Here is a 25794-nt window from a genome sequence, read left to right on the forward strand (position 1 = left end):
GTTTACTTCTCACAGGGGTGATGACAACGTCCTAATGTTTATGTTGGCTTCGCTTCGCTTCACTTGCTGTATATATCTCAACATAAGCATAAAATAACAAACCTGTGAAAGTTTCAGCTCAATCGGTCAGAGTTGCGAGATAATAATGAAAGAAAAAACACACTTGTCACGAAGTTGTGTGCTTTCTGATGCTTGATTTCGAGAGAAGTTCTTAATCTGAGGTCTCAAAATCAAATTTGTGGAAAATTACTTCTTTCTTGAAAACTACGTTACTTCACAGGGTTTCGTTTCTCACTTTGTTTTATGCCATCAACCTCGTACCATTACTCATTATCAAGTAAGTTTTTATGCTAACAATTATTTTGAGTAAAACCAATAGTGTCCACTGCCTTTAAAGTTGTGCTTTTGGTGCAAGCCAGAAGAACAAGCCACAGCTCATTCGGTAGGCCCCCCTACAGACGAAATTTTCTCCATTTAATTATAAAGTTTGGCATGTTTTGCAGTAAATTGGGCCCAGGCCACCCATGCAAACAATCATATGCATCCGGAAACGAGCCTGCTTGAGATTTAAATTCCAGTGAAGATGCTGTCTTTTTAAAATTTTATTTTTTACTCACTGTTAAGAATTGTGGTAAATTGTCCAAACGTTATATGCTTCCTTCCGCTTCTGGTTCAAAACTATGAAGCTCCACTGTGCCACTTGTAACTAGTGGGCCTATGATGTTTCACCATGGTTTCACTGAATGAGTTGTATTTCACACAGCACGGCCGCCCGTTATATCCAGTGTCACTCAAGCAGGCGGCACCGTACACACAACAATTTCAAAGAACCAAATTTCAAGAACCAAATTTCAAACTTGAAATAATGTGGTAAAAACTAGAGTACTCCCAAATCTCACTCCCAACAATTTTTGTTTTTATCATTGTTGGCTGGTCCATTTTTGTGTGCATTCATCCGTCCTATTTTCTGTGTATAACTGTATCTAATAATATCTATATTGTTTGTATTATTAAAATATTAGAGTCTGTTTTTAACTTGGCTTTTGTGCCTTCAGTTAACAAGTTTACCTTTGTTTTTGTTTTAATTTAAATTCGATTCGGCCTCTGGCCGCCACTCTTGAAAATGTTTTTATAATCATCCATAAAATAACAAATTGTATGATGCTCTTCGATCCACGCTACAAAATACTACTACCTACCACCACACACGAAACAACCCTCTCACTCATTAATAATGTGCGCATGCGCAGCGTCACGCCATTCATTTTTTTTGTACCAGTTAATTTTTATGCCACCGCGGGAAAGAAATGGACGGATAAGGACTCAGTATCGGGTGAGTGAAATTTAATTCATTAAATTTGAATGAATGGCATTGAGTTTATTCCTCAGCGATACATCGGTTGGCGTTTGAAATTCTATGGGATTGTTTTGGTGCTTATATTCTGCGGTGACTTGCGGGTTATGATTTGTAAATTGGATGTTTTTTCGATACATGTTGCTTGTTGCTACACTGAGATTTGTACATCCATGTGTACAGCAATGGAGCATGTACAAAAAACACCTGAAAATTAATTGCAAGCAGTTGTATTCTAATAATGCAGTGCAGTTACTGTACGTGCACCAATACGTACTGCCGTAGAATTAGCTAATAAAAACATTTGCAATGGCTGTAGTCTGCATTTGTTGTAGTTTTGTTATAAATAAGGCTATGTAAAATTGTAATTGTATTCGAATTTAGCAAGTTTAGTTATAATATTAGAGTGTGAGTGACTACACTTTCCAGAACCAAATGAAAACAAATCCACCAGCATTTTATTTAAGTGTGGTTCAATCTAAGGACCACCATTGCCTATTCTCTTCTATTCTAGAGCAGCTATGTGTTACCTCAGTATTAATGATATTGCCTGGTGGGTAGAGTTAGTTCAAACTCGATGTTTTAGCACTGCGTACCACAACAAATAACTCCTAATAAAGACAAATAATAGATGGTCAATTTGCTTCAGGACACAGAAATTCAGAATAATAAACGGTTCTACCCATTAACATCAATGAGTGAAGAAAAAAAACGGAAATTCTTTACAACCCGACTACTAGGATAATTGGTACCATTGTCACGATGATAGACCTGTGATTGTGAATCAACACATTGTTGTAAATCAACACTATGATCATTGATGGCCAGTAGGGCTGGGCGAATAGTGAAATTTTGATATTCGGATACCGCTGGCCAACTATCCGAAATTAACCGGATATTCGAATAGTTTTTTTGCCGCTAGAGGGCGCTGTTCGCTTGTGAATGAGATCGTATGGGCGGATTGATATTAGTTTTAGACTGTCACTCGGTACATTCATAAAAATAACCGGATCTAATTTAAAGATGGCGATTTGCTTTTTCTTTTGATCGTGATTGACTCTACTTGAAGGAAAAATTTCGTAATCTTTGAACAAATTACGTCAGAAATGTCATTGTTTTAACTCTTCACGGAGGTGAGCATAGTTAAATACTTTATTTATGCTGTTTTAATAGAAGTTTCATAAGGATTCAGACAAAACATTCCTATCAGTTGTTGCCCGACGTCCACGGATATTCGGATATTAAAAGAATATCCGGTTACTTGGTTGTAATTACAGAACTATCCGGTTTATAAATAGCTATTCGGATATCCGGTTAAAAAAAAAAGGCATTCGCAGTTACGGATAGGAAAACCTATTCGCCATTAACCGGATATTCAAATAATTCGCCCAGGCCTAATGGCCAGTCACTGAAATATTTCTGGGGTAACCCTGAAACCAGTGCGGCCTGAAACTAACTATAGAACTAGAAATAAGATTCGTTTACATACAGTTTTACTTTTTTACAAGTAGTTGATAATAATGACAGAGTCACTCCAGTCACTACAGGTACATCAGGGCTCAAATTTCAGGGGAAAATTCTCAATACAGCAGGGCTTGTAGTTCAATTTTACTGGAGCAAGAATTCTTTTTACAGCACCAGAATCAAAGAAAAAGAGAAAAAAAATAAATGTTTTGACCGTTTAAAGCTATCAGACACTTTCTGAACAGAACAAAAATTAAAAGTTCACAGATTTACACAGGGTTTACAGAAGGTAATTGTGAAAGACTTCCCTTGAAATATTATTCCATGTAATTCTTTACTTTTTGAGAAAACATTTAAAACAATATCAATTCTCAATATTGAGAATAACGGATTTTCATGTTATGAATCGGCGAAATGTTCGGAAACAATGGTGGGTTTTCCCGTTATATTCTCCCAACTCCGATGACCGATTTGAGCCTAAATTTCCACAGGTTCGTTGTTTTATAACTTTGATATACGAAGTATGGGCCTTTGGACAATACTGTTCAATACCGATGTTGTGCGATAACTGTTTTTAGTTGAATGAGCAGTAAGAAAGATTTATCTCATTTGTTTTAAGGGTAGAACAGAATAGAGACATAATTTGTGAGACTCAAAAGTCTGGACTTGTCCAGTCATGGGTTCACTTCACTAACCCAGCACTAAAATCCATGTGGTCCATGCAGTGTGTACATTTTGAGCCCTATAGGCTACTACATGTAAAAAAGCGTAGTACATGAAGGACCTACATCACATGTACCCTAATCAGCTTTTCTTTAAAGCCATGGGACACTTTCGGTAAACAATATTGTCCAAGCTCACACTTCGTGTACCACAACTTAAAATAACAAACCTGTGAAAATTTAGGCTCAATCGGTCATCGGAGTCGGGAGAAAATCTGGGAAAAACCCTCCCTTGTTTATGCACGTTTCGCCGTGTCATGACATGTGTTTAAAATAAATCCGTTATTCTCGCTAACGAGAGTTGATATTGTTTTAATGTTTTCTCAAAAAGTAAAGCATTTCATGGAATAATATTTCAAGGGAAGTCTTTCACCATCACCTTCTGTAAACCCTGTAAATTATTTGTAAATCTGTGAACTTTTATTATTTTGTCTGTACCGAAGTGTATAATGGTATTTAACCTTGGCCTTTTGCTTTATAGTAAAATCATAACTTGCAATTGTCTGTGACAATTAGTGGGGTTAAAAACCTTGTACTTTTAATACAATTTTATCAACTGGTCTTCCTTCATGCTCGCAATATAAAAAAAATGAAAGCGGTTTTAGTGGACCCAACTGATCTTTTGGGCATTTGGAGAAGACAATTGTAAAAGTTTTACAGAAAGCCATCAAAGGATCAAAGTTACAATGCAACACTTCACAACAGATGTCTAGAGAGATGACTTGAAGTGTGACAGGCATGGACTTTTCCACTTTCATTTGGCAAAAATCAGTTCCATTGACAAATCTATGGAAAACTTTCAAAGGGGCACTAAGGCGGGACCAACAAGGCAAAATAGGCCATTGTGTAGTTCCAACCCGGAGATGGCTCTAATTAATAAATTGTTCTAGTTTGAGGGCTTGCCCTGAATTTCAGTGACTCGCCAGAAACTAGTCACTTCACTTGTTTGCAAGCTTTTTCACTGGTCTATCAGAAGTTTTCAGCATATAAATTGGACGTTTGAATTTGAAACCATACTTCAAATTGTGAAGCTTGATGTGTTAATGGTGAGCTACATATTCAATTTGCATTTCGTAAGCGATCACTAGAGCTGTACATGTACATGTATGGAGTAGCTTTGGAGTTGTGGACAGCTGGTTCAGTTACGTGTACCGTTGTGACTGGTCGACATCAGTTATCAATAGACACTTGGCTAGAAGACCTAGAAACTGAAAATTTACCAAAACATCCATAACATTTTCTTTTTTAAATCTAACTTGTTACAGAAGGCCAGTTCTATATATCGACAGACAGCCCTGAGTTTTCAAGTTTTTGAAAACCTTTTTTACAAGATAGAGAACAGGATGTAAAATAACGTCAGCTAAAGACAGATAAATGATGTTTTTAAAAACAATCAACCCTGTAGTAGTCATGTCCAAAGCTGGGTTTCTTGTTTATGATAGAGTTCTTACAAAATGTCTGTCTTTTTCCAGTAATTGTTGGTACAAACACACCAACAATACTTCAAAAGTTTACCATTTCCACCTAAACATCCCACGTACATGTAAGAACAAAAAGGTGACCCCATTTACCATCGGTTTGGGTGAAGTCGCACACTTTAGGTCTCTCTGGGGACCATTCCTCTGTTTCCCATGTAGTCATTATAAGGACTTCCTGTCTCAAAGCTCACTGAGTTCAATGTTGTTATGTTCAAGTCAGCAGTCCTACTATGTGATAGTCACGAGACTTGTCATAATTCTGGTTGTTGACTAAGACTGAATACCAAATCATAAATTGGTTAATGTTCTCTTTCCTAAATAGTCATGGCCTTGTTTTGTTTTTCTCCCCCCTCCCCTTCTTCCCTGAACTTAAGGATCGTGTACTGTACATAGGCAAGCCTGATCTTGTAGGGGCAAGGCAAGTTGTTCCTTAATGGCATCTCTTTAAAGACACTGGGCACTATTGGTAATTGTCAAAGACCAGTCTTCTCACTTGGTGTATCTCAACATGTGCATAAAAGAACAAACCTGTTAAAATTTGAGCTCAATTTGTTGTTGAAGTTGCAAGATAATAGTGAAAGAAAAAACACCATCAATTGTCACACGAAGTTGTGTGCTTTTAGAGAAAGACCCCAAAATCTAATTCTGAGGTATAGAAATCAAATTCGTGGAAAATTACTTGTTTCTCAAAACTACGTTACTTCAGAGGGAGCCAGTTTTCACAATGATTTATACTATCAACAGCTCCCCATTACTCATAACCAAGTAAGGTTTTATGCTAATAACTATTTTGAGTAATCACCAATAGTGTCCACTGCTTTTTACCTTGTTTTGGAAAATTTCAAGGGGCACCAGAGCCTGTATGTCTGGTTTTAATTTAGACACGGTTTATGTTTGTCTGGGATTTGTGCTCATCCGCTTGTTTCCATAGCAGCAATTGAAATCAATAATCGATTTGCCGGGTCTTCACATCTTACTTGCTTCTTACACTTTTTCAAACAGAAACATTTCCCTGGTGAAAGTCACAGTACGAACTTTATAATTAATGAACTTTCAGTTTGAAACCAACCAGGTCCCCCCCCCCCCCCTTAGTTTCCAATTTTGTACGTTAGCTTTTATGTTGAGCTCCAGTTAGAAAATGACGAGTCCAAATAAGGTGTATGACTGTATCAGTCAACAACCGTACTTGTATGATATAATGACTTCCTGAGTAGAACAGGGTTTGTCTGGTTTTTAAATGGCGTTTTGCTCAATTACCGATATAGGCTTCTTTAAAACCATACAGAATATCATGTTAAGTGTGTGCTTTGTCTTCAGTTTCTTTTTGTAAGCCACTTAGCAATGCTTCTGTACACTACTGGTGAGCACATCGATTTCTCAAAGTGATTTCGAGAAAAGCCAAAAGTACGTGTGTGTGCTTTGATGGTTTCACGTCTAAAAATAAAACCGAACTGCAAAGTTGGATGGAAAACATCCAATCTGTTATTATAAAGATGTCTACGATGTTTGTTCATTTTACACTGAATTTTGTTTAGGCGATGTTGTAAGTTCAATTTGCTCCTCCCCCATAGGCATGCAAATGTGTTAACGCCTGCAATTCCTGTTTTGTTTGTACTTTTTGGCAATAGCTCCCATAAGTTTTTTACCCACTTTCCAATAAGGGGCCTTCACCCAACTAGGGACACTGTTGTCAGTGCCATTGCTAGCTTTCAATTGTGTCATTCATGATAACAATAGAAATCGTTGTGTAAGTTATTTGTCAGTCCAGAATAAGGACACAAAAATGCTTTCTGGTCGTTGCTAAAACCAACTGTGTTCAATCAAGCCTTGGCACTGTTGACCCAATGCATAAAATACCAGTGAATGTAGTTCTTGTTAACAGGCAAATAATCGGTAAATAAAAAATTCAAGATTACAGTTCTAAAGTCAAGGATTTCCTAAGGTATTTCCTGTTACAACATTTTGTCTACTGTCTGTATTAATATTCAAACAAAAGCACTGTTTTTGACTTTAAAAACAGCAACAAATGGAGTAATTTGGGTTTAAAACAGCAACAAATGGAGTAATTTAAGCCCCCACTTTTTATATTCCTGTCAATCACAAATGTATTTGTGTCAATCAATCTCAAAGTGCATCCAGTGTAATATTTACTGTACATTAGCATCTTGTAACTTGGGTGCATCCATACTACATTATGAAGGAAGAGTGGGAGGCTAAATCCATGGCAACCCAAGGTCACATGTAGATTAAAGGAATCACCCGGGACTGATGAAAAGTGGGGGTGAAAAGTAGATTTGTTCAACTGCACATGTATTTGCTGATGAGTTTGGAATGGGGTTGGAACACTATTATTGGTTATTGTCAAAGACCAGTCTTCTCACTTGGTGTATCCCAACAATGCATAAAATAACAAACCTGCGAAAATTTGAGCTCGATTGGTCGTCGGAGTTGCGAGATAACTGTGAAAGAATAAAACACCCTTGTCACACGAACTTGTGTGCTTTCAGATGCTTGATTTCGAGACCTCAAATTCTAAACTTGAGGTCTCAAAATCAAATTTTTTGAAAATTACTTCTTTCTCGAAAGCTATGTCACTTCAGAGGGAGCCGTTTCTCACAATGTTTTATACTATCAACCTCTCCCCATTACTTGTTACCAAGTGAGGTTTCATGCTTATAAATAATTATTTTGAGTAATTACCAATAGTGTCCACTGCCTCTTTAACAAGGGGGCGATGGATGTGACTGTCATATATAGAGGCAGGCAGGGGGTACAATTTACCTTGGTCATTACTCCAGAAATTACTGATCTTTAAAACTTACTTGGTAATGAGCACTGTGCAGCTGACTGACATTAACAATTTTGAGAAACGATTTCCTCTTTAGAAATGTGGTTTAAGAGCAAAGCGTTTACAACCATTTTGAACTAGGAATCATTTCATGCATGACACGTTTCTCAGATTGCCGATTATTCTTCCTGCAGGAACATAAAAACCACTCAAGATTTGAAAATGAAGCTTTCGCTGGTAATATTTGTTGTATAGGCCTACATATAATCTACGTTTATATAGGATTAAAACAACCCAACGGTTGCCAAAAAGCAAAGGTATACTTTGCCTGTAAATAAAAACAGGTTCAATGTTCAAATTTTAATTGTCATCTTCTAAAAATAATTCTGGTCCAGTAAAGATGTTGTGCTGCATACATACAACATACCAGCCCTGCAGTCTTGTTGATTTTCACCCGAATTCAAGCTTAGGAATGTAGAAAAAAACCCAATATATTCTGCATTCTTTTGAATTTTTTCTTCATCAGTAACCTCTTCCCATTCCGAATTCAAATTGTTTGTTGTATGTCAGACACTTATTGCTTTGCTTTCAGTACAGACAGGCAACACAATATTCTGGAAACTTGATTGAAATGCCATGCATAATTTGCTGTTAGTCTGGGTCTGGGGTGCTTACAATCCTTACTTGAATGGCTGGAAATTAAACTTTTAAAAACATACAGTGCATGCTAAGTGTTATTTGTGTTTTGTCTAGCACATTGTATACATATTGTCTTTCTTTTTCAGACTATTTGGTTAAATATGCAAAATAGTATTATTTTAAAAATAAGATTTAAAGTATCTTTTTTTAAACTTGGTAGTGATCCCTGGCTGCACAGTATTTAGAGGTTGTAAAGGCTTCTGACTGGAAACCCAGATCAAACATTACAGAACATTCTTCATTACTCAATGGAACCGAAAGGCGTTTATCAGACTTTAAGTCAACATTTCAACACAGCCTGTTTTTACATGGTGAGGTTCTATTATTCAGTTGAAAACACAAGACTGCTGCACTTGTCTAGTCATGGGTTAAAGGGAAGGCACACGTTTGGTAATTACTCATAACAAATATTAACTTTAATTTACTTGGTAACGAGCATTGGAGAGCTGTTGATAGTATAAACCATTGTGGGAAACGACTCTCTCTAAAATACATGTAACGTAGTTTTTTGAGAAAGAGGTAATTTCTCACTAAAATAATAAAAGACTTCTACTATCTAGAAGTCTTTTTTTCTTATCTGAAAACACACAAATTCGTCCAACAAGGGTGTTTTTCTTTCATCATTTTCTCGCAAATCCGATGACCAATTTAGCTCAAATTTTCACAGGCTTGTTATTTTATGGTTATGATGGGATACACCAAGAGATAAGACTGGTCTTTGACAATTACCAAACGTGTACTTTTCCTTTAGCAGGTGCACCACAAAAACAGTCTCCAGTCTGTGGTCCAGTGTAAAATTTGAGCTCTGCTTCATATCTGTCGCTGTTGAGCGACCAGTCAAACTATCAAAACATTTATATTAAAGGAAATAACAACAAAAATCACTGGGTTATTTATTGAGTTATAGGTGTGTACTTGTTGTGCTGTTTTGTGCTATGTTCATACTAGTAGTATCCTAAAGATTTGATTGTTTAAAATATTTTTCAACAGTGGGAAACTGAACCTTTTGCAGACAAATAGATGTAGCCGGCCTTTTTGAAGCTTTGCTTTTAAAAGGGCACAGGCACCACAGCGTTGCACTCCTTCTGTAGGGCACTTCCAAGGGCAATTGCCTCCATAAAAGCATCTTGCATTTTTTACTGTCCCAGTGGGCAGCTGTTGAATAAAGAGCATTTTATGTAGCTGCGCAAGGCTGGGAGGTAAAGCCATTGGTCCCATGTGTTGTGTAACGCATGGAAAAGAACCCAGTGCACTTATCGAAAAGAGAAGGGGTTCGCCCCGGTGTTCCTGGCTGTGGCTGCTGTATGCGCCATGTACACCCTTAGAAGGTGCTTAATAATTTGGTCTTAGAATTCATCACTGCAATAACCTATCTTTCTGAAAGTTTGTATAATACTCAGCGCCTTGAGTACCTTGTTTGGTAGAGTTGACGTGCGCGATATAAGACTTAGATATTATATTGTTATACTAATCATCTGGCTCAAACTACATGAACAAGTGTAGTTTTTAAATCTTTTGTATCGCTAGATCATCTGGCAACAGTACGACAACCTACACAAACAGCCTACACATGCACTGTAGGCGTGTTAGAATTTTCTGTCAAATTAAAATGTCAAATTTATAGGTCATATGATTGATAAGGTTACTGTTATTAGACTGAGCTATGGCTTAATTCTTCATCCATAATTTAAAAAAGACACTGTACATGTACGTAAACATCAATGTTTAGCTACTGTAAACATTTTAATGAAACTTGAGTATCTGTTGTTTACAACAAAGTGTAAATCTTCTATTTGCTTTGGAAAACAATCATGCAATACTCATTGTGGATTTGATGAGTGGGTAAGAGTTTGGTTTGAAGTAAGAAAGGTTGGGGAAAATTCAATAGAGTATTGGAAAATCCCCAATCCATAATGTGCAACACAATAAAACAGCCAGGAACGCAAGGCAGTGTGCCAGCACTTTGTTAAAATCTAACCAATCTAGACAATCAAATCAAAGTGTTGATGTTTATCCCCGCTCTAAAATTTCCCTCAATCCTCCAGTCTAATTCCTGCTCATTTTCCCTGCTGTTAGAGCTTCAATGTTGAGCCTTTCGGTATGTTAACGATCTCTCAGTGTCATAAGGTGAGAAAACCCGTCCACTCGGCAAGCCTGAGTTAAAGGCATTGGACACAATTGGTATTTACTCAAAATATTTATTAGCACAAAACCTTACTTGGTAACGAGTAATGGGGAGAGGCTGGTAGTATAAAATATTGTGAGAAATGACTCCCTCTGAAGTGGAGTAGTTTTTGATAAAGAAGTAGTTTTCCACGATTTTGATTTCGAGACCTCAGATTTAGAACTTGAGGTCTCGAAATCAAGCATCTGAACGCACACAACTTCCCCTGACAAGGGTGTTTTTTTCTCTCATGATTATCTTGCAACGACGACAGATTGAGCTCAAATTTTCACTGGTTTGTTATTTTATGCAAAAATATGTTGAGATACACTAAATGAGAAGACTGAAAACTCATTTATTTAAACCCTCTTACACTTAGCTCGTTACATGTCTTGACGGTAGATTATTCATTGTGATTTTTTTTTATTAGGTTCTACATCATGTTGTATGTATTGTTTTTTTGTTCTGCGCCTCGGAATAGGGTCTTGTACACTAGATAGATTGCGCATTATAAATGCATTATTTTTATTATTATATTAAGACTGGTCTTCGACAATGGACCCTTCCCATGAAATTTGCTAATCACATTCACGCATGCGTACAGACCCTATTGGTTGGCAAACGCCATAGATTTGTGCACAAAGCAGACGCTCAATCGCGTCTGCGTCACGCACCCATTAGCCGTGTATAAAACAGCGCGATGTTCTCTCATTTTGCCAACCAAAACGTGCGCACGCGCTATGTGCAATTTACATATTTCATGGGAAGGGTCTATTACCAATAGTGTCCAGTGTCTTTAAGAGTACTGTTTGGCATATGGGTGTGCTTGCAGGTTTTTGAATCTTTATAAATAGACAGGTGAAAGTCTTTAAATCACACTAGCTTGACATTCACACCTTGCATTTGTGTATGATCAGGGGCGCTTTGGTCCGTAAGCATCAACTTATAGATGGTTATATTCAAGTTCATGTAAAATTGTTCATGCCCTGACGATTTCCATTACCATTCATGTAAATGACTGTACCCATTATACAGTATAAATGTAGTCATCCGTTTCTAGGATCAAGGTCAGAAAAAGAACACATGTTGTGTTAGTGGATGCTGTATGAAGCATTTAAAGGGTTATGGTGATCACTCTCTGGTCGGACTCTCTCTGCTGACTGAGTACCAGTACATGTGAAGACCTGTCTTTCAGTGGAATTATGAATGGCTACCGACTGACTGACGTATATAATAAAGCACTACAGTGTATTGTGTACAGTGAAGAGATATTCCATTGGGGAGGGCGCAGAATAGATTTGGCAGTGTGCCAAGGGTCTCCTATGGCTTGGTTGTTCAGCAAGCTTTAGTGCATTCATAAGGGATCATCTAGACAACTGTGATATGTACTCGGCCATGATTGCTTTTGATCGTTTTTCTGAGTTTTTGGTCGGACATTTTAATTACCATCTGAGTATATACACCAAAAAAGTGCTTGGATATAACGTTAGATGTCTAACTGCAGCTATGTAGCCGTGTGGTGAATGGAGGTATGAATTTGAACAGAAATCAATTTTATGCTGGTTTATGTTTGTTCCTGATGTCTTCATGCCCTTTATAGATTTTGTTTTGTTCAAGTTCAAGTGTGTTTAAAGAGACTGTTTCGTCATGACCAAAGCAGGCCTGCAGCTGTATAAATGGAATTGTGGAACTTGTATCGTTTTTTGTGTGTGGAACTTTTACAGCACGCACAAGCATGCTCTTTGTAGTTAAATTTGGAGAGAGTTCATAATTCCATGTAAAGCCACAGGCCTGCTCTGGGCCCAATTTCATAGAGTTGCTAAGCACAAAAATTTGCTTACCATGACATTTCTTCCATGATAAAAACAGGATTACCAACCAAATTTCCATTTGTTGTCTGTTGCTTCTTACTGGTATTCAGCTGGTGTATGCTTGTCCTGAAAATCACGTGGACATTTGGTTGGCATTCCTGTTTTCATCAAGGGAGAAATTTCATGCTTAGCAAATTTTTGTGCTTAGCAGCGCCATGATATTGGGCCCTGGTCATGATGACACAGCCCCTTTAATGGCCTGACAGTTTTTTTTTGTTATGGTGAGACTCTTTGGTGCCTACTTTGGCCTTAGACTTCGTTCTTGCATTGATCTACATCGTGGTTCTTGTACAGGAGGGTTAAGCAGATTTCTTTAACGAGTTCTTTAACGGCCATTTAAAATCGGCAGAGTCGTTGACGTGTGATAAAGGCCCGAGCCAAAGGCGAGGGCCTTTATCACACTGCTACAACCCTGCAAGGTTTGCACGGCCGTTTAAGAACGAGTCACTACTCTTTTATTCCCATTTTTAATTGCTTTTCGGATAAAAGGCGTGATAAAGTAAGAATACGTTTCTGACGTGCTTGAGCTCTGTACGTACGTGTTCTGCACTGTTATGACTGAGACACCTATTTCAGACAGTTTCCGAATTCGTTCATGCGCGTATACTCTTGTTGCAAGATGTTCTCGTTTTCTTTTCACACACAGCGCGGCCAACTCACTGACAGCGCAGCATCGCCTGTAACAAGAAACGTCTTGCACTATGACTAACTGGTTATAAACAGAGTCCAGCTGGTCATTATTAACCGTTTAAACACCCCACGTGACACGCTCTTCACAAATAGGATTAGCGAAACTGTCTGAGGTATTTATGATTGAACATTTATAAAGCCCCTTAAATGCAACGCCTCAAAGCGCTGTACACAAATATATAAATCAATGACCATGAACAACGGAGCCAGATGGGAAAATCAGCAAGAACTGAGGGGATAAACATGGAAAACTCACTGGTTTATTAAATTATGGATCGGTCGAGTTGGTCTTTGAAAAGCTTTGTAACCGTTTATTATAAAATGCACATGGGTAGAAAAATGTTGAAAAAGTATAATACAATGATCCACACAAACATGCCTCGAAATTGCATGGTTTTCCATTAAACTCGTTGACTAACACGGTCCGCCATTTATGGGAGTCAAAATGTTGACTCCCATAAATGGCCGACAGTGTTAGTTCCCACAGTAAAATAAAAACCTCGCAATTTCAAGGCAAGTTTGTGTAGATCATTTTATTATACTTTTAAAACATCTTTCCAACCATATACATTTTTTAAAAAACGGTTACAAATGCCTTTTATAGACCAACTCGTCCGAACCAAGGCAACGTGTTCCTTTAAATTAATAATCAAAAAGCCCTTATGTTGTGTATTACTAGACTACCTGTACCAGCCTTTACACAGGTCTATGGTTTACAATGTACATGTAACAGTTCCTTTTATTGTTTGTATTATTTGTATTTTTTGGCACATTTATTTTTTGCGGGTACAATATGTAAGTGTAATGTTTTATGCAGCATTGACAAGTGCAAGGATTTAGCCAAATTTGGCAGAATTTGTTTGGTTTTTGCCTGGCATTTTGCCCAACGGACCAGGCATAGAACATTTTCTGTCTGTATGAAATTCATAAAGAGACAAAAATCGTGAATCATATTGTGTGTTCATTTGATTGATCGATAATATGACCTAGCAGTAAAACCTTTTATTATTTATTGGTTACTTGTTTTCCCTGCCCTGAGGAAATACTGATTTTCAAAGGTGCCCTAGCGTTAAAACATAAATTAATTTGTTGGTACAATAAAAACATGAAGCAAATTTTTAAAGGTCGGAATGTTGAAATTATAACTGTGTATTTACAATTTCACAAATAAAGTACATGTAGGTATCCACAGTACAGTACATTATAAACAGTTTTGTCAAATGTAAGCACAATTGAAATTTTAAAGTTCAATCATGTAATAACTAAAAAGCAAACTGTTAAAGGGGGTTAACAAATATTAAAATATTGAAAAGCAACTGATGAGAGATCAATCATCCATAAAGCAGTGTCCCTTTAAGTTTGTTGACAGCAAATGGCATGGTTAGTGGACACCCACATGTATGTTTTGTGGTTAGTGTGGCGAGACTACTACAGTGTCCAATGAATAAGAAATCTTCAGTACACAAAATGAATACTTCCTCGCCTTCATAATCATAATTCGATAGGATCACCTTGCATACTGTAGCAACCACTGGACATGTGTGTACATCACCAGCTGTACAATCAAGTATACACCTGCTTCTTGACAAAATTAGGAGGATATTTCATCTAATTCTGTCATCTTGGGGGTTCTCCTGTCCACTGACTAACAAATGCCAGGTGAAACACCCAATGATCAGTCAAAATTTATCAATCTTTCAAACTTGCATTTATTTTGATACTTGAAAACAGTACAAAGACATTAGCCAAGTGGTCCAGCTGGCTACATTAGGTCAGTGGTGAAAGGCATGGCCCTTTTTTATGTGAAATTTGGACTGCTGACTTGTCTTTTACACATATAGAGGGCAACCCTTGTATCTATGTACATCTAGTACTGCCTGGCATGTAAAACAAGATAATTTACACTAACAGGGGTTGAATTGATGACAAGGGCCCTGGTTTTGACATTGTTGCCCCTGCAAAATTAGGTATTTTAGCGTCAGGATTGTATTTCACTTGTGCTAGAAAGATCACAAAATTTCTGATGATTTGCAACTGGTGTTAAGATGACACTGGCGGTGCTCTTACAATTATTGGAATAAAAATATATTGTACATATACATAAATATATGCATGTCAGTGATTTGTTATTAGTATTCTACAGGCGCTTGGTGACGTATGATGGATGACAATTTTTTGTCAATAATGTATCGATCCGTGTCCTTGAATGACATCTAGGTGTTATTTCGGAAGTTTAAAAAGAATTAACAATGCACACACATGTGCAATTCAGCTTTAAAAATAGTTTGTAATATAAATAAATAAACTGTTTCCTGTATTAAGTTTGTTGTTATTATTATGTGAAAGAATAACTTATAATGTACATGTATTGAGGCCCTATGTGTGTAATACATGTAGGAAGGAATTCAGTGTCTTCTACACTACACCACCGATTTTCATTTTGGTTTTTTTCTGGGCTGGTGCGTTTTCGTGGCCGTAAGCAATCTTGGCAAATTATTTACACAATTTGTTTTGTGCACACTGGTGATTAGCAACTGATACATTTTGTGTAGCTTGTTTCTTTAATTAAACCTAAAGGTGAAATCATTCACAGTCAGTAACTGTTTCAGTTCAACCCTGGCCAATGACCAAAATACATGTAGTTGTTGGTTTACACTAAACAGCCCAACAATAACACTCTGCTGTTTGCCAAACTGTGACCCCATTAGGTCAGACATCTATGGGAGAAAACCACGCAACTGACAAACTGTGGTTTAGTGCCTGCAGGGTTGTTGTGCAAGCAGTGATGGTATGTTGTTTGTGTGTAATAGCCCAACTGCCACTGTTTTCCCATACAAGCCATCCCCAGTGGGCAGGCACTTATACATTCATAGCTGCTTCTCAATGCTAATTTAGGTCAATCGCTTTAAAGGGGCACTCGCAAGTGAATATTAATGTGCAATGTGTATTTTGTTTTTGTCTGTGTGGGGAGAAAAAGAAAACGAGGCTCACCCTAAGTTCTTTTTAAACAACTGCTGGGATCCAAGACACAAGTTGTGTTGAATTTGTTTCTGTTTTTTTTTTTTTTACCCAAATGGTACGTTCTAGGGCCTACCTTTATCATAAATTGACTGTATTTAGTTTGTTTAAAAAAATTTCCTTCAACTTTGAACTAAATACACTTTTACATCAGCCCTTACTGCGAGTTAGTGCAAGTGAGAAACCATTAAAAAAATATAAACAAGTGAACAAGCTTTGTGTACTTTGTATACTTTGTATACATTGACCTTAGGCCAAAAAAAAAACCAAAAAACAATTAATCGTCCCCACCTGCATCTTTTTTGGGGGCCGCATCCTTTTTTAAAAACTATTTACTATTTTTCGATTTTTGTCAAAAAAGAAGAAAAAAAAAAAGGACTGGCCTAGGAGCTTTTCCCAAATCTAACTTGATGCTCTTGAACACTTGAAACCGTCTGTTTCATAAAACAACATTAGTGAATCAGGGTTAAAGGGTAAAATCTTTGTAGTGTTATCCGACCCTGTTAGTGTTAGTGTTAACACAGGTCCTCATGCAACTAATAGGTATAAATAAGTTTGCGGTTGTAGTAAATAGTAAGGCCCTCATCCTCTTTTTTTTTTAAATCCGGACGATCAACTGGTATTTTTTGTTATTTGGCCTTACATAGGTAGGGTGAATGCACTGTATTACAGTACAGTAGAGCAAGGTGGTCCTTGCTCTACATGTATGGTTATTAATTCATTTGACTTTAACAGTTTCACTATTCCTATTGGTGGAGAGCGTGTCACGTGGGTGTGTATAAATCTTTGTTTATGACCAGTAAAAAGTGTTGAAAACATGGGCGTGACATGCGAGCTTGCACCTGTGCTTTATATAAGACAGGTTCTTCATTCCTATTGGTCGAGAGCAATGGCAGGGACAGTTGTGCCACATCACGCGATACGCACGACGCGCACGGCATTCCCTTATAAGGAGTTGTTTACCCGAGGGCCTTACCATTTCATAGCTGGAGGGGTGTTGTGTTGAAAAAAATCATTGAACAATTGTAATTTTTGCATTTATTTTACTTTTGGAACAAAAAGTGTTGATGTTTTTTGACAGAAAAGGTATTTATGAATGGGAATCAAGGTGTGTTGAATCGGTTTTCAACTAGTGGGTTAAACCCAACGAGGCCTGGTTCTTGATAATTTACCTCGAGTTCGTCTCGGTAAAATTATCAAGAACCAGGCCTCGTTGAGTTTAAACCACTAGTTGAAAACCTCTTCACCACACATTGATTCCCTTACTAACAGAGACTAGGCAGGCAGGTTGGCTATATTTGGCCCTCAATTTTCCCGCTTCTCCTATTGTAAATCCATACAAAATTTCTCATAAACTACAGCACCTCAGCATCTAATATTTTGAGGGAACTTTTCTACTATCATTATCTTCAAACTGTGTAAGTTTAATGTAAATCTGTGGACATTGTGTTTTTTGTCCCCCAAAAAGTACATAGACCCTTTAAAAGCAGAGTACAATGATCCACACAAATACACGTATGTCTTGAAATTGCGTGGTTTTCCTTTTACCTCGTCGACCAACACGGTCGGCCGATTATGGGAGTCAAATTTTTGCCACCTGGTCAATGAAATGCTCTGTAGAAACTTAAAACTTCCTCATAGGATGCCCTTTTACCAAGGAGAAAATGCCTTGGTGCCCTTGCCCTTTCAAAAACGAACCAAACAGGCCTGAGTTTACATAAAAATCTGTCGGGTAAACCAGTCTATGCTAAATATGTTATTATTATTTTTGTCCCTCCATATTCATGCACAAGGCCTAAATTGATAAACTTTCCACAAATGAGAACAAATTGTCAACTTATATTGAGACATCCATTTGCCTTCCATTTTTATAAATGTCATTGTGCGCTTTACTTTCAAGATGATGCTATGTAGTCATGTACATTTTCAAGTGAGACGTGAGGATGTCATAATTACGCTACGCATGAGCTCCATTAGGGACTACGCCTACGTACAATGTACATTGTAACATTTAGGATCAACTGCGTATAATTTTGTCTGTGTGGCAATTGTTGGCGATGTCTCGCTGGGATTGAAAGATGGTACATAAAATTTAGTCTGCCAGAAAGATGTACACAAACATGGACATGAAAATTTTGATTTGGCAATTTTGGTGAAGTGGGGTGTAATAAATTTTATACAGGGATCTATGTTAAACACTGTTAAAATTTGAAAACCATAACATAGATACAGTCTGCTGGATCTCACTTGCTAGTAGAGCCAAGGTCTAGAAAATTTGTTACGGAGATCATGCTTTCGCCAAAGCTGCTCCTGCCCTATGGAATAAGCTCCCAGTCTCACTTCGCCAAAGAACATCTCTCAACAACTTTTTAAAAGAGTTAACTTAAAATGCACTTGTTCACTTAGACTTTCATTGGGTTTCATTATGTTTTGTTTATTCTTCATTTTCTATTGTATAATGTTTTCATTTTGTGTAGGCGCCTTGATCGGTTTCCTGGAAAAGTGTGCATTATAAATCCATATTGTATAGTATACAGATGTAGCAAAAAAATTGACTATGTACATGTGTTGAAAAAGAACAGTTTCTTTGTAGTTGTATTTATTTTTAAAACAAGCAGATGAAATTCTAACCAGATTTTTGAGGATTGTACAAACTTCAGGTTTTCAAAATGTACATACAACTAGTCTAGAATAATTTATTGGTTGCATGGATGTTGTATGTACAGAAGCGTAATGTGTGATTGATTGAGTTGAATGACAATGCTATGTACCTGTGCATGTAGGTCCTACGTTGGTTGTCCATTGGTATTATGGAGACAGTGCTGTTACAATGGTTATTAGACTTTGCTCTGTAGATGCAGTTTAGCATCAACATAATGTGACTGCAAGGGGCTGCCCTATCAATTCCACACTTGAGTAGACTGAGCTCATTGTTTGTTGTTTGAATGTTTTTGTTTGTTGGTGGATCAGAGGTAGCTCGTGGTTTGTGTTTGTGTTGCTATGCAATACAGATTCTAAGTTAACGCTATCAAAAGATTGTAAAATGGTAACTCAAAGAAATATAGTCTACTGTGTGCAGTTGTGGAGAGGCCTGTTTTACAGATCTTGAGAGAACAATTGCAAAAACTTTGTTTGTATTTTACCGGTAAAAATGGTCAATTGTTGTGGATAGGGCTTTTTGAAGACTTTATTCATGTCGATCCTCTCATCAAAACACACAATACAAGAAACCTCGGAAATGCGCACGCGACTTGCGAGTATCAGTCAAACACCCCTATCTTCCAACATCCCTATCTTAAAAAACTAAAATGGTTTACATTAGGGTTATGTAGGGTTAAGGTAAAGCCCTATACTTCCTGTGAATTTGATGTCACAACTCTGTTTTTGCTGCAATATTTGCAATGAGAGTTGAGCACAACTCAACTGATGCAAAGTATTATTGTTGCAAATTTGTGACGTCAACATACGATTTGCATTGGCTGGAAGTACATGAACTGGGCTTTATTAGGAAGGTATACAAGAGCTGTTAGTTAGAAAGGGGTGTTGATTAGGCCTGGGCGAATTATTCGAATATCCGGTTAATGGCGAATAGGTTTTCCTATCCGTAACCGTAAAATGCCTCTTTTTTCTTAACCGGATATCCGCATAGGGCGCGAATAGCTATTTATAAACCAGATAGTTCTGTAATTACAACCAAGTAACCGGATATTCTTTAATACCCGAATATCAGCGGACGTCGGGCGACAACTAATATGAATGTTTTGTCTGAATCCTTATGAAACTCCTATTAAGAGAGCATAAAACAGCATAAATTAAGTATTTTTATTTTTTAATTTTTTTAATAGCGGCAAAAAAGCTATTAGAATATCCGGTTAATTTCGGATAGTTGGCCAGCGGTATCCGAATAACAAAATTTCACTATTCGCTCAGCACTTGTGTTGATACATAGGGATGTCAAAACATGAACAGGCCTGTATGCTTCATTTTTGAAAGGGCAAGGGCACCAAGGCATTTTCTTCTTGGTAAAGGGCACCCTATGATGAAATTGCAAATTTGCACTGGAGCATTTCAAGGGCACCAAGGCAATGACCAGGGGACACGGAGGCAATCGCCTTCGTTGCCTCCGTGAAGTATCAGGCCTGCATGAAGGTGTAACCGTACGTGAAGAACTTGCTTGATGTTATCATGCTCTACCTAAACAAAATCACACACTTGATTCATCTACCAAAGCGCACATGAACAGATAATAATGTCCAAGTGTTTTTGCAACAATGATATAATAATAGACCCTCCAGAGTTGACAGTTCCTGCAACCCAAAATATGATAATAACACTTCAGCCATGACTATACATACACTTTAGTGGGATACGGTCTCAGTCTAGTTGGGCAATCCCCTATGGTATGTCACCATTAACCACAAATCACAACATGACCGAGATATCATCTCCAGTGATAAAAACAGACTGAGTGCCAGAGGCTTGACTTTGTCAACCAAGGTTTGGTTGATATCCTACATGGCTTTGTAAATTCCTCAGAGGCCTTTTAATTTTATTGGATTATTGTGTAATTTACCTTTGACAAATTCCTGCGCAGAGATTTATTTGATATACAGTGAACACTGTACATAAGTGTACACTAAAATTATGTGTGTACACTTTAAAGGGAAGGTACACGTTTGGTTATTGTCAAAGACCAGTCGTTTCACTTGGTGTACCCCATCATATACATTAAAACAGCCTGTGAAAATTTGGGCTCAATCGGTCATCGAAGTTGCGAGAACATGATGAAAGAAAAAAACAGCCTTGTTGGACGAATTTGTGTGCTCTCAGATAGGAATAAAAGACTTCTAGCTAGAAGTCTTTTATTATTTTGGTGAGAAATTACCTCTTTCTCAAAAACTACACTACTTCAGAGGGAGTCGTTTCCCACAATGTTTTATATTATCAACAGCTCTCCAATGCTCGTTACCAAGTCAGTTTTTAAGTTGATATATGTTTTGAGTAATTACCAAACGTGTACCTTCCCTTTAATACATGATTACATGCTTGTACAGTATGTACCTCCATGTTTGCACTATGAAAAATTACGTGTTTGCTACATAATATAAAAATAATGAATGTTTTTAAATATGAGTGCAATGTGAGAATGTTTTCTTTGAGTTGAAAGATGAAAGGTTCCATTCAAGCTTTGCCTTGCTGATAGTGAATGGACCAGATTTTCAATAAATCAAAAATATATATAATGCATTGCATGAATACAAAATATTTGTTATTTGTGATTTACAACATGCAGATAGATTTTTCATTTAATTGAATGGTAAGAGGGTCTGGGTCCGCCTGACGCTTATTATTTTGTATTTTATTCTGTGTAATATGATTGCTTGTATTGAAATGTTTTTACTAGTTTCTTGCCACTTTTTTAACTGTAGTGTATTTTTAAAAAAACATATTGCTATTTTTCTCATGTTTTTTAATCCTGCATTTTAATGTTTTTCTTAACTGTACAGCGCTTTGAAACAGTGTTAAAGCACTTTATAAATGCATTTAAGTTAAGTTAAGTTAAGTTAAGAAAACTGTGCAAGTCTTCTGGTTTCCACAACGAGGGTGTTTTGTAACTGTTGTGTATAGCGTGTGGTCTACAACACAAATAATATTCTTTACTCCTAAGAATTGTGAAGTTTTTTGCAAAAATGCTTGAATTGTTGATTTACAAATCAAAAATACAACTCTGTAAATAATCATTTAAAGGCAGTGGACACTATTGATGATTGTCAAAGACTAGCCTTCACAGTTGGTGTATCTCAACATATGCATAAAATAACAAACCTGTGAAAATTTGAGCTCAATCGGTCATCAAAGTTGCGAGATAATAATGAAAGAAGAAAACACCCTTGTCACACGAAGTTGTGTGCGTTTAGATGGTTGATTTCGAGACCTCAAGTTCTAAACTTGAGGTCTCGAAATCAAATTCGTGGAAAACTATGGCACTTCAGAGGGAGCTGTTTCTCACAATGTTTTATACCACCAACCTCTCCCCATTACTTGTCACCAAGAAAGGTTTTATGCTTATAATTGTTTTGAGTAATTACCAATAGTGTCCACTGCCTTTAAATCAAACAAACGTTTTTCATAATTATTTGTTTCCTGAGTACTTTTGAAACACCGTCTTATTACAGATTTCTTTTTGCTCCTAAAGGTCACAGCTTCATCATGGCTAGAAAGAGAAGAAGGCTCGCAAAAGCAAACCAGCAGAGGGGAACCACTCACATGAAAACAAGCGGGCAAGAAATCAACATGGGCTCAAACGTCACAATGGTACCAACGAAAACGGCTGATGAGCACCCAATGGTGAGTGAACATGCAGGGCTCTCTGTATTTTAAGCCATGTTTTAATAGTGTCCATAATGCCCTTTAATATTAGCGGTTTTTCAAACTGTGGCATCAGGAGATTAAGTTAAAAGTGATTAAGTTCACCTTTTTTTAAATTCCTTCAGGGGTGCTATTTAAAATTGTGTACTTGTATGCACAATGTATGTATTTTTCTTTATCTTGTTTTTTTTGGTACTTTTTTACCTGTAAAATTAATAATTGAAATTAAAAACAAAACAACAAATTAATACCTGATCAGAGGTAAAAGTACATGTATGTCAAAGTGGCCATCAAAAGGTTTGTATCGATCATGTTTATTTACGTTTGAGGTCAATTGAGGGAACATGAAAGCAGTGTGACTGTGACAGGGTTTATCAGATTAGAATTTGAAATCTCCCTTAGTTATTAAGTGGTTTGTTGTTGCCTTGTGCCAATGCAATCGACCCAATTCATCCGACGTTGTCACTACAAGCTTGGTTGTGTCATTCTGGGAGTCAATGTCCTGTATAGACGATGTGACCTATGATTACATTCAAACCGCCCTCTGTTGACGAAACACTGTATACATCGTGTTTCGCTGGGCAAAAAGGCGCGTAGTCATGGTAAGATTGTATTAGCTGGCTGCCAAAACACAAAGGTTTTGCCCGGCGGTATGCGCGCGAATTATGTTATGGTTTTCGAGTGACATCAGAGGTCACATCGTCTATACAATGTGGGACGAATTTTAGGGGACCGGCATGTGCAGTCTTATCTGTTTACCCTTACCATTGTGAGCGGACACATTCATTGTATATGACATGCAAGTAAGCTTGGGAGATATCACGATATTATCGAATATCGCGATATTAATTTGGACATGATTTCGATATCGGATGGATTTGGTTTTAATCGAAATATCGATATATCGCGATATATCGTGATAATCGCGATAATCGCGATATATCGATATATCGATTAAATATCGAGATGTATTTGCTAGCTGAGACCATCTGAGACATCTTGCACCCCATAGGTTTGGAGTAAAACCAGAAGAATATGTCATTAGAACACCTTTCTTATGCTAGGACTGTCTCTTCTACAACTTTCACTTGGAGTTTGAAGACTGATGATGTCAAATTTCATTAATCGCGATTATATCGAATATCGCGATATATTGTCGGCGATATATCGTGAATAAAATAAATCGATATCGCCCAAGCTTACATGCAAGCAAGGGAGGGGGGGGGGGGTGTGTCAGTAATTCCAAAGCCATGAAGTGCTTCTCAAAATGGCCTCCACTGCCCTTGGCCTTGGTGGCCCTTCAAAAGTTTCTCCCTTGACTTTCAAATTTTCCTAGTTAAAATGGCCTTGCCCTATCAAATGTGAAATTCCACACCTGCAGTGCTACCTTCCAAGTAATCTTTTATGTGGCATTACTTTTTGGAGTTATTTCCGAAGGTATGCCTTCCCTTTAAATTCAGTTTGGCTTATAATCATATTAATTAAGGCAAGAAGTGAAAACAAACCTAAATGTAAACAACACAAATTGGCATGCTGTTTTCCATTCGTGAAAACGGTGACAACATGTCCCATCAGTAATTTGAGAAACATTATCTGACAGAAGCGTTTGTCAGATTCAAATAGTTGGGGATGAAAACTTACTCATTTGAGTTTTACACGGAAGTCACCAATTTATACTTCCAAGATGTAGTAAATCGTTGATGATTGTTACTGTTTCCACCCCAGCCAATCGTTCTCTCCCAGCCTTATTTACATTTCTTATCCCCAGGACAACTGCTCATTTAAAATTCCATCTCTCCAGATATTAATTATGACAGCGGTCCCCTGTGTACACGAGGAAGCCTCAATATTGCATACAAACGTTCATAAGCGAATATTTTAAAAATATTAACAAAAGTTTATACACATGTAGGCCTACCTAAGATATCAGTGCACATGAGCATGACACGTTTGAATGTGTAATGGGAGAGGGTACTTGCATGTAAAGAGTTCAAGGATTCTATGAGAGTTCAAGGATTCAGCAATAAATATTGCTATGTAGGTGTTAAGATCGTCATTGTCTGCAGACTGAACTAAAATCTTTGCTTTTTGTCGCTACATCACTTAATGAGTTAAAACACCTCAAGTGCACTGTCCGATAATTAATGGTTAATGCATCCACTCTTTACAAAGCGCAAAGCCTTGAAGGTCCAGACCCTATCGAAAGGCCTGGAAGAATTTGATTGTACATGCTCTAAGATATTGTTTAATGTACTCAGAGGTGATTCATGATGGTAAATCGACTTAACTTAAAAAAAAAAAAAATGTTAACTTCTTAAAAAATTACGGACTTCTTAAAAAATTACGGGTGCCACAGAATGTATGGCTGTGCGCCAACCTTTTGGTACATGTTGTAGAACACTGCACGACCAGTACAACACAAGCCTTGTGTGACACTGAGAAAATGTGACACAGAGAGTTCTTTATCAAGTCTGGAAACAACATTGTGATGAAGATAATGTGTTTTATTTTCCAACAGTGGAAACCGCGCGCAGCCAGCGCTGTACAAAACTATCTCTATAAAAACTGCTCCTTACAGAATGGTGTCTTATGAACAACTGAATTAAGATTATGAAAAAAGACCCACAGGAACCAGTGTACTGCATTTTTGGGCTATGACTAAGCTAATGAATAAACATAAAACAACTATCAATACAAGGAGTATGCAAATGAGACTAGTGCTACTTGTGGTTTCAGGTCCCAATAAACGATGACCATGGGGTGCAAAGATTAAGATTAAGATTGGCTGAAGAACAGAAGAACATTCCCACAGATGCAATATACAGTGTACTGGACGAAGTAAATATATATAATAGAGTAAAACCATGGAGATCACCTCTTTGTTAAAATCAAAGGAAATTAACCAATTAAGCAGAGAAAACAGAACCATGACAGGTTTCACCTGTCACATCTCTCCACTGCTAAAACGTTGGGTTCCACACCAACGGCAAAGTGTGAAACAAAATGAAATGAATAACCAATGCAAACTAAAACTAAGGATAAATGAAAGAGTAACCAGAAAGAAAACAAACTTGTTACAATAAAAAAACCTTGACAAATGTAAAACCTAAAACTCATCTTGTAATACCTAGCTGTAAACCACTAACAATCATATCAGGGTAACTCAACAAAAACATG

General features: G+C 37.2%; 1 protein-coding gene across 2 annotated transcripts in view; it reads left to right on the forward strand.

Moving 5' to 3' along the window:
- The first annotated feature begins 1259 nt into the window (after positions 1-1259).
- The window catches only part of LOC139937847 (CTD small phosphatase-like protein 2), a 68551-nt gene continuing 44016 nt past the window's right edge, over positions 1260-25794 (forward strand). The window contains exons 1-2 of one of the 2 annotated variants that reach the window (XM_071933193.1): positions 1260-1333; positions 22445-22596. In XM_071933193.1, the coding sequence (XP_071789294.1) occupies positions 22459-22596 (138 nt within the window). In that variant the 5' untranslated portion in view covers positions 1260-1333; positions 22445-22458. Of the gene's footprint in view, positions 1334-12045; positions 12199-22444; positions 22597-25794 lie in introns of those variants that run through there. The other variant, XM_071933194.1, reaches the window with a different exon arrangement.

Source organism: Asterias amurensis, chromosome 5 (assembly GCF_032118995.1).
Source record: "Asterias amurensis chromosome 5, ASM3211899v1".
In the NCBI taxonomy this organism is placed as follows: domain Eukaryota; kingdom Metazoa; phylum Echinodermata; class Asteroidea; order Forcipulatida; family Asteriidae; genus Asterias; species Asterias amurensis.